Consider the following 9999-nt stretch of genomic DNA (forward strand, 5'->3'; position numbering starts at 1 on the left):
TAAAGGTGTCTCAGCCATGAAAACGAGGGGTCTATTGAAAGGCTCAGTTTCTTGAGTCCCTGCTGAAATGGATAGTGGATTTATCATTTACTCAAAGGCTAAACCACCTTCCCTAGTGTCCAGGCCTGGTGCTGCTAGTTTGGTGGAAGAAGTTCCAGCATTAGGCTAAACAAGAGGTGAAAGCTGTATATTTTTAAATCCTTCTACCCTCAAATTTAGCAGATGACAGGGCCTTGAACGCTGTGTTGTCAGAGGCTTTGGAAGGATCCCCCGGCAGAACCTCTGCATACATACCGTAAACTAGCACATGCAGAGGAAGAGAACGCATACCTAGCCCTGAACAGGACTGTGGCTCCTTTCGCCAGGAATATTATGTCTGTATGACACATTGCAAATCAGTTTCAAAGGTATTTGATGGTGGAACACCAGCTCCTGGTCGAAATGAATGGCAAAATATCTCAGCCCATACATCAAAAGATGTCCTCCGGGATCAGAAGATCTCACATGCCAAACTACAGACAACACAAATTCTTTCAGAAGATGGAAGGTAGGGTTTTCTGAAGCCCTCAGTGCTGGCCTAACTCTGCTCTCATTGAAGTCAAGGATAATATGCCCCATGACTTCCGTGGGACCAGAGCTTACTTAGCACCGGACCTCACCCATTATTTCCATGTTTTTCCAACAGGATGGAAGTCCTGGAGACTTATCTCCCCTTGACCGTATGCCCCACTTTTGCCTTAGTTTTTTTTATTCACAGATGGCCCAGAATCAGCAGGAGAAAGAAAATTCCCTTCAGAGCAGCAGGGATGGCTGGCATCCAAGCAATGGCAGCAAAACCATGGCGACGGTCCTGTAATAGAAAGTCATAACGTAGCAGAGGCCTATAATTTGACCTTTTCATTGGTCGGTAACGGTCTTGTGCAAATGGCTGGGTGTGTGTGAAATGAAGTCCTAACTACCCAGACAAAGAGACTGTCTCGTCTGTGACATGTATGCCAGCTGCAGTGGAGTGCAAGTGTCCATTGACAGGATGCTGATAAGAATGGGTAGAGATGACAGGGATGGTGGCATGCTAATGACAGGTATCGGTTTTCCATGAAGAGATTAACTCTCCCACGGAGCATTTTTGAGTCCATAATTCTGTATCGGCTACTTGCGTTTCCCAGAGGCATGTTTCACATCACTGCCTAGCATTTCCCCTTCTCTGTTTTCCATTTCTCTCAGCTTTCCTACGTGGATTCGGACGGCAATCCCATCGGAGTGGTGCAGATGACTTTCCTGAGGCTCTTGAGCGCCTCCGCAAACCAGAACATCACCTATAATTGCTACCAGTCTGTAGCATGGCAGGATGCCACCACAGGCAGCTACGACAAAGCCATCCGCTTCCTGGGCTCCAACGATGAGGAGATGTCCTACGACAACAACCCTTACATAAGGGCTGTCCTAGACGGTTGTGCAGTAAGTATACACGCTGACAGAGTTAGGCATAGGAGGAGCTTCTACACACAAAGCAGAGTCATTCTGGCTTAGTAACTAAAGCTGCGGGGGTGTCAGTCAAGACTCAGGGCTTTTTCTTCCCTAGCTCTGCCACTTACTCAGTGTATGATTTTGGGGGAAGTCACTTCAAAAATTTTCAAGTGTCCCCTGATTTTGGTTGCTTCCGTTTTTTGGTTCCCAACTTGGAAGACTTGGGACCTGATGTTTTAGAGGTGCTGAGAAGTTAGTTTCCACTGTCTTCAATTAGGAGGGGGAGTTCTCAGTACCTATGCTGAGTTCTCAGTGTTTCTTGTTGGGCACCTAAAAGCAAGGTGCTTAAAATGGGTGGCCACTTCTGAGCATTTTCACCTTAACCTCTCAATGACTCAGTTTACTTATCTGGAAAGGGGACAATAATTACGTACCTACCACATAGAAGTCTTTCAAGTCTTCTTTAATTAAGTATTTTGGAAGCAGTTTATTTTATAGTTACACAATGGTATGATTCCACAGAGGAGTGAAGTCTGTAAATCTATCCTGAAAGGCTGGGGTTTGGGAGCATGCAGTGGGAAAACCAGAGCCAACTTCCCAGAGTGGGGAGTGGTATTGTGATGAATTTGTACATCTGAAGCATGCAAGCCTGGTGATATTTGATCAGCCTCCTGATTTAAAAGGATTGTGTTACCATGTACCTCTACTGCATGACTTCATTCTTAAAATTGACAAAGGATCTAGGAAGCGAGGGTTCAGTTAGTTCAATGCTTGAAGCCTTTCCCCTGGTAATAGGGCAATCCTACACAAGGCCTAATCCTGTAGGAAGGATGATTCCAGTGGTTGGGGCACTGGCCTGGGACATATGAGACCTAGGTTCAGTTCCCTGCTCTATCATGGCACCCTGTGTGACCAGGCACCCTGTGTGATCAGGAACAAGTTTCTCTGGGTGTCAGCATCCCATCTGTAAAATGGGGATAATAGCAGTAATAAGTAAAAGATTGTGAGGTGTTCCAAAACTATTTTAATAGGGATCATTGAAGTACCTTAGAGAGAGAGATTATGGAGGCAAAATTTCCACTGGAGACAAGAATTGGAAATATAGGTGCCTAAATTTAACCACAAAAATAGCACGCACCTTGCCTGCATTTGTGTATAAGCAGGTATTGGTGCAAGTAAATTGAGTTGTGATTCACCCAGATGTAGGTATGCATGTTTGCCATTTGTGCATGTAATTGTGGGATTTGTGTTTGCACATATTTTGCAGGCTCATCTTAGATTCTAAGGGCCTGATTTTCAAGAGTTCAGGCCAGATTTTTAAGTTTCACTACCCAAAAAATTCAGGCCAAATTTTTAAAAACTCAGCTCTTTCTTTGGTAGCTAAAGCAGTGGACGTGTTGTTCCTTGACTTTAGCAAAGCTTTTGATACGGTCTCCCACAGTATTCTTGCCAACAATTAAAGAAGTATGGGCTGGATGAATGGATGATAAGGTGGATAGAAAGCTGTCTAGATTGTCGGGCTCAGCGGGTAGTGATCAATGGCTCCATGTCTAGTTGGCAGCTGGTATCAAGTGGAATGCCCCAGGGGTCGGTCCTGGGGCCAGTTTTGTTCAATATCTTCATTAATGATCTGGAGGATGGTGTGGATTGCACCCTCAGCAAGTTTGCAGATGACACTAAACTGGGAGGAGAAGTAGATACACTGGAGGGCAGGGATAGGATACAGAGGGCCCTAGACAAATTAGAGGATTGGGCCAAAAGAAATCTGATGAGATTCAAGAAGGACAAGTGCAGAGTCCTGCACTTAGGACGGAAGAATCCCATACACCGCTACAGACTAGGGACCGAACGGCTAGGCAGCAGTTCTGCAGAAAAGGACCTAGGGGTTTCAGTGGACGAGAAGCTGGATATGAGTCAGCAGTGTGCCGTTGTTGCCAAGAAGGCCAATGGCATTTTGGGATGTATATGTAGGGGCATTGCCAGCAGATCAAGGGACGTGATCGTTCCCCTCTATTCGACATTGATGAGGCCTCATCTGGAATACTGTGTCCAGTTTTGGGCCCCACACTGCAAGAAGGATGTGGAAAAATGGGAAACCTCCAGCGGAGGGCAACAAAAATGATTAGGGGACTGGAACACATGACTTATGAGGAGAGGCTGAGGGAACTGGGATTGTTTAGTCTGTGGAAGAGAAGAATGAGGGGGGATTTGATAGCTGCTTTCAACTACCTGAAAGGGGGTTCCAAAGAGGATGGATCTAGACTGTTCTCAGTGGTAGCAGATGCCAGAACGAGGAGTAATGGTCTCAAGTTGCAGTGGAGGAGGTTTAGGTTGGATATTAGGAAAAAAATTTTCACTAGGAGGGTGGTGAAACACTGGAATGCGTTACCTAGGGAGGTGATGGAATCTCCTTCCTTAGAAGTTTTTAAGGTCAGGCTTGACAAAGCCCTGGGTGGGATGATTTAGTTGGGGATTGGTCCTGCTTTGAGCAGGGGGTTGGACTAGATGACCTCCTGAGGTCCCTTCCAACCCTGATATTCTATGAGTCTAAATAAGGGCCAGATTTTCAAAGGTGTATTTTTTAACCTAACTGGGAGCTGAGCACCTCTGAAAATCTGGAATCTAGTTTTAGGCACTGAGCCCTTCTGAAAATTGCAGCTACCTGTCTGGAAAAATTGGTGTAATGTTTGCCAATTCAGTTCATGCTGGGACCCAGGTTCCTAAGGCTCAGACATATGCAAAACCTCTCCTCCCGCCACTGGGATGATCAAAATCCACAGGACTAAAAGAAAAAAAGAAAATATTGAGACGTCTAAGGGAGTGAACCCTTCATAGAATTTAAGAGATTAAGTCGAACTCCATTTGGAAGCCGGAGTGTTTTTGCTACAGAAGCATGGACGGAAAATTCAATTAGAGTCACTCATTCTCTTAATGCTGCTGCAGAGAGATGAAGAGTGCTCATCCCATAGCTGAAAACACTCAGAAGCCACAAGGGGAAGTTTATCCTCAAGTATTTCATATCTCTTGACAATATGATGTGCCTTAGAAAAATTACCCCCCATCTCACCTTTCCGTACTAAGTCTCAGGGAAGCTGGAAGAGCATGCATCCCAGATTTAAAAGTCCATATGCTTGATGAAAAACATTACAGTTAGAAATTATTTTGCTCGGGTGGCCTACGTTTTCTACATTCCTGTTCCCGTGTTCTTTCTGTAGCTGCGGATATTTGCAGGAAAACAGGCCCTCTTAAGAGTTTATTTGCCTCTGTTGTTGTTTGTTACCAGAAACTGTAACATAACCTGTTATTAGAGCAATCCGTTTGGATGTCACAAATGGAAGAATATGGGGCTGAATAAACAGCAAGAGCACAAGGGATTGTGACTGGTGGCTATCGTTACCATTGCAGTAGCACCTAGAGACTCTGAATGAGATTGAGGATTTATTGGGCTAGCCGCTACACAGACACTAAGAGACGCTCGCCGGCCCAAAGAGCTTACAGTCTAAATAGACGAATTGTGGGACCAGAAATGGGCACAGAGAGGTAAAGTGACTTGTCCAAGGTCAGAAAGCAAGACAGTCGCAGAGTCAGGAATCGAACCTGAGTCTTCTGAGTCCCAGTTATGTGGCCTATCCATTGGACCACACAGCCCCTGGAGAGATGGGTCTTCAAAGGTTAAGTCTCAGATTAAATTGTGCTATGCTACCGTACTTGAAAAGAGAGCAAAAAAGAGAAACTAGTCAAAACAGAATGGGCTGGATCCTGAGCCGGTGTAAATCGCCAGGCTCCCTTGACTTCAGTGAGACTATGTCAGTTTACTCCAACCAGGCACCTGGCCCCATTCTTTTTTTTTCAGTTTCTCAGCTGCACCTACAGCAAAGATTATTATAACATGTTATTTATGACTTGTTCCGCGCCCAGAGGTGCGCTAGGCTCCTGGCCGATGGGGCGGACATGGTCCCTGCCCCAGAGACCTTGCACTCGAAATATACGTCTACACCTATGGAGGCCTAAAGGGGACGGAAGGTGCACACCCAACTCGCACAGGTATAGCTGGCAGCATAGACAGGGAGGCCGAGCTTCGGTAAGTCGAGTAGTGTGCCCTACATGCCTCGCTCCCCAGAGTACAGACCCTACACAGCTCTCTACGCGCCCAAGCAATGCCTCCTATGTCCACACCGCTGTTTTTAGTAGGGTAGCGTCCCGCTGCCTCCTTCCTGCCAGAGCCTTCCCTCACCCACCGCTGTGAAAGTCTCCAGCAGCAGGGAGCTCAGAGCCTTTCCCCACTGCCTTCCCCGTGCCAGATCCTTTCACTGTGGCATGGAGCTGCACGAGCCCTGCGTGCTGCCATGTAGACGTAGCCTGTTGGTCTGGATTTGGTAAATTTCCTTAGTCTTCATGACTCGGGCTTGGGAATGTCACTCCTGCTCTGCAACATCCACCATTTCCAAATCCATCCATCTGAACCTAAGTGCCATGGCTGCTATTCAGCCACTCATGTCAGAGCCAGCCAGTCCCTGGGTATCTGCGGGTGCAGGGAGCCAGGAGACAGTCTACACACCTGTGAGGCTTTAAATGGTGCATGAACTTGTGGTCATCTTCTGCACAGGGTGAATTTCATCCTGCACAGCACTGGGCACCCTCAACGCACATTGATTTCAATGGGAGTTGAGGGCACTCCATTCCTTGCAGAAACAGGCCACAGGCTTGCTAAGGCGAAGCTCCCAAGTTCTTAAATACAATTTTTGCCAGAGTTAGGCCAGCAAGGATTGGGTCCTAGCAATAATGGCTCTCTAAGCAATGTGGCCTTGTTGCAGAGTTCCTGTGGAAGCTGATCAAGTGCACACTCCTGCCATGATTCATTCTGTTACAGCGAATACCAAAGGAATTCCAGTGCTAATGTTTGGGCCATTACTTGAATGTGTTTTCACTGGTCTTATAGCCCCTTTTTGGTTGCTGTGATATAGCCTGTCCTTCCGAGACACATGAATCAGAGGACACGGTAGAGCCAAAAAAAAGCCCCTCCATAAATTCACTGGTCTGTGCAGTTTTGTATGCCCGTGGGTGCACTTCTGCCCCTCTGATAATTATTTATATTTCGGAAATAACTGTGTGGCCAGCAGGCATGATAAAAAGACAACATCACCTTGCAAATTCCATCAGACTTTAAATGTGGTCTTTTTTTGTTGCGCTTGGATAATAGTCAAACTAATACATTTCAATTAAATTGCACACATTTGCTCAACATCCCACGAGCATCCTCAGGGAGTTAAAACAACAATACTGCAGCCACAACAATTTTACTAGTCTCCTGTCCCAGCCCTGGTATGTGCTGAAGACTGGGGTAACGTCTCTGCATGCACTCAGGTTTCAGAGTAACAGCCGTGTTAGTCTGTATTCGCAAAAAGAAAAGGAGTACTTGTGGCACCTTAGAGACTAACCAATTTATTTGAGCATGAGCTTTCGTGAGCTACAGCTCACTTCATCAGATGCATACCGTGGAAACTGCAGCAGACTTTATATATACACAGAGAATATGAAACAATACCTCCTCCCACCCCACTGACCAGCAGGACAGTGGGGTGGGAGGAGGTATTGTTTCATATTCTCTGTGTATATATAAAGTCTGCTGCAGTTTCCACGGTATGCATCTGATGAAGTGAGCTCTAGCTCACGAAAGCTCATGCTCAAATAAATTGGTTAGTCTCTAAGGTGCCACAAGTCCTCCTTTTCTTTTTACTCTCCTTACAGTGTATGATAATCAAGGTGGGCCATTTCCAGCACAAATCCAGGTTTTCTCTCCCCCCACCCCACTCTCTTGCTGGTAATAGCTTATCTAAAGTGATCACTCTCCTTACAATGTGTATGATAATCAAGGTAGGCCATTTCCAGCACAAATCCAGGGTTTAACAAGAACGTCTGAGGGGGGAGGGTAGGAAAAAAACGAGGGGAAACAGGTTTTTCCTATTATAAAAAACATCCTCACTGCATTTTCCACTTTTATTCATCCGATGAAGTGTGCTGTAGCTCACGAAAGCTTATGCTCAAATAAATTGGTTAGTTTCGAAGGTGCCACAAGTCCTCCTTTTCTCTTTGCGAATACAGACTCACACGGCTGCTCCTCTGAAACCTGTCATTTAGTATTCATGACACTATTAGCTCATCTGAGTTCCTTTTTTTTTTTTATCTCCCCTTCCCTCTTATTAGACAAAGAAAGGCTATCAAAAGACTATCCTGGAGGTCAACACACCCAAAGTAGAGCAAGTACCTATCGTTGACATCCTGTTCAATGACTTCGGAGAAGCGTCACAGAAATTTGGATTCGAGGTGGGACCAGCTTGCTTCATGGGCTAAGGAGCCACCTGGAAACGAGTCTCCAAATGAGCAACCGCGTAACCTCATTGCGCCATTTAAAAAAAAAATTGTCACATGCACGTGCTGAAACTGGACAGTGATGGGTTAAAATTTTTTGGGGGGGGTTTGTTTTGTTTCTTGTTTTGCCTGAGTTCCACTGCGCCACTGCGCCCATGCCTACCGAATCCACACCAAAGGGAGGGAGAACCATTCCCACGGCAGGCTCAGAATCACATGACCTAAACACACCACGGTGGCAAAGCAACCTTCCAAACCGGTCAAGGGCTACAGTACATTTTTCTGCATGCTCCTTTTCACGACCACCGGCGGACTCAACTTCCTCCACTCGGATGCACAGAAATTAGCACAGGTCAAAGACTTTCTTGCCATGAAACTACAGCAAGTGCTTGTTTATGGATTTTTTTTTTTTAAAGAAAAACTTGAAACTATGTTTTCAACTTGACCTTGAAATCATGTGAGAATTCTGGGCCTGATCCAGTCCCCATTGAAGTCAAGGATCGCCTTTCTGTTGATTTCAGTGGGCTTTGGATCAAGCCCATAAATTAGACTTAAATGGTCATTTCCAGAATGTTTAGTTTCTCCATTTAATTATTTTCACAAAAATTAACAACCCGGATCAGTGAATTTGACAGTGTAAAGTCACTCTGTACATCTCCTTACCATGTATTAAAGGTGCTTATATTTTTGTATGTTTGTAAGTAAATATTTGTATTGTATATTATTTTAAATGTTAAATGTTTTTGGCTTCAAAACATGCATGTGACCCTGTCTGTAAAAGAACAACCTTTCTCACCAGCACCCCACACAAACAAACAACCTAGAAAGGGGAGCAGTTAAGGTTACTTCTATTGTTTGTGTCCACGTCAAGGATCTTGCCAACACCTACAGCACATCCTTAAGTATGTCCATAATCAATGGAACTACTTGTGCTTAAAGTTAAGAATGTACATAAGTGTTGGCAGGATCAGGGCCCAAATTAGCAGTGATCAGTCCACACCCACAAATGAATTTCAAGATCATTTTAAAAGTCACACAACTTGGATGGAGAAGTTTTGATGCAAAATTAAATATATATTTTGTGCCACTTTCTGAGAGCCCTGTTTGTAAAACCCTGATTTGGAAAATCAGAGTCCCGTCTGGTTCTTTGCCTTTTTGTACACTCACCTTGATTTTTTTTTCTTTATTGTTTTAATTCCATTCCAAATGGCAGATTGCACATGGCAGGGAAATCCGCTTCCCCCCCACCTTAAAAATAAAATTAAAAAAAAAAGGTGCTTTTTATTTTTACATTTCTCTTTGTGGTGCTATCTATTTTACTAACTAATACAACACTGGTGATCCCCTGCCATTGACCAATCTCCCAGCGTTCTTTGCTTTAGCCACTTTCAACACAGACTGCAAACGTTTGCTACAGTCTTTGATATAAATGCATGCTACCCTCATATTTGTTATGTAGAAGAGCTGCTTCTTTTCTTTAAGTGTATTATGGTAGCTTATATGGCCCATGTAGAAAGTATTAAATGTGCTTACTTGGTTTGTTGTTGTTTTTAAGAACCTTCATACACTTTATATGGTGGTAATTATGCCAGATTGTACTCAGTCGCTGAATTTTTGTGGTGCTAATTTATGTATTTGTTCAATGTACTGAAGTGAAGATGAAACTGCCCAATTGTCTTTCTTGTTTGCTGCCTCAGCTGTAATTGCTGACAAAACAGCTCAGAGAGCAAAAGAGAGAGAGGAGAATGTGCAAATTTCCTTTGTCTTCCCACATGGCTGGCAGGAAGGCTCTTCACGTAGCATTAGGCAATTCAGATTGCAACCTGCAGATATATTGGTTTTCCCCAACTGTTTTCTCATTTGGGTCACTGCTGGAAAACGAATATTACAGGCGATTATTTGGCCTGGGGTATGGCCATGTGCTTCAGCCAAGGGGGGGTGTATCATGGTAAAGGAAATGACATCACATTTACTGTGAATAGAAGCCTATATATGATGTCCTTTCCCCTCACCCCCCATCCTAAGCAAAGGAAAGAAAAATTTGATCCAAGGGAGGTAAGCAAAGTATGCCAAGACCGTCAGTCAGTCGCAGTGCTAGGGGAATAAACAAGAAGCTGTGACATTGCAACGGGTTGCGGTGCTTTTCATTCCGTGAGAGCCGGT

General features: G+C 44.7%; 1 protein-coding gene across 1 annotated transcript in view; it reads left to right on the plus strand.

Moving 5' to 3' along the window:
• COL5A1 (collagen type V alpha 1 chain) overlaps positions 1 to 9375 on the plus strand; it is a 244255-nt gene extending 234880 nt beyond the window's left edge. The window contains exons 65-66 of the mRNA XM_077835961.1: positions 1225 to 1458; positions 7672 to 9375. Coding sequence (XP_077692087.1) covers positions 1225 to 1458; positions 7672 to 7818 — 381 coding nt within the window. The 3' untranslated portion in view covers positions 7819 to 9375. The remainder of the gene's footprint in view (positions 1 to 1224; positions 1459 to 7671) is intronic.
• Positions 9376 to 9999: the final 624 nt, after the last annotated feature.

This window comes from Eretmochelys imbricata, chromosome 16 (genome assembly GCF_965152235.1).
Source record: "Eretmochelys imbricata isolate rEreImb1 chromosome 16, rEreImb1.hap1, whole genome shotgun sequence".
Lineage (NCBI taxonomy): Eukaryota > Metazoa > Chordata > Testudines > Cheloniidae > Eretmochelys > Eretmochelys imbricata.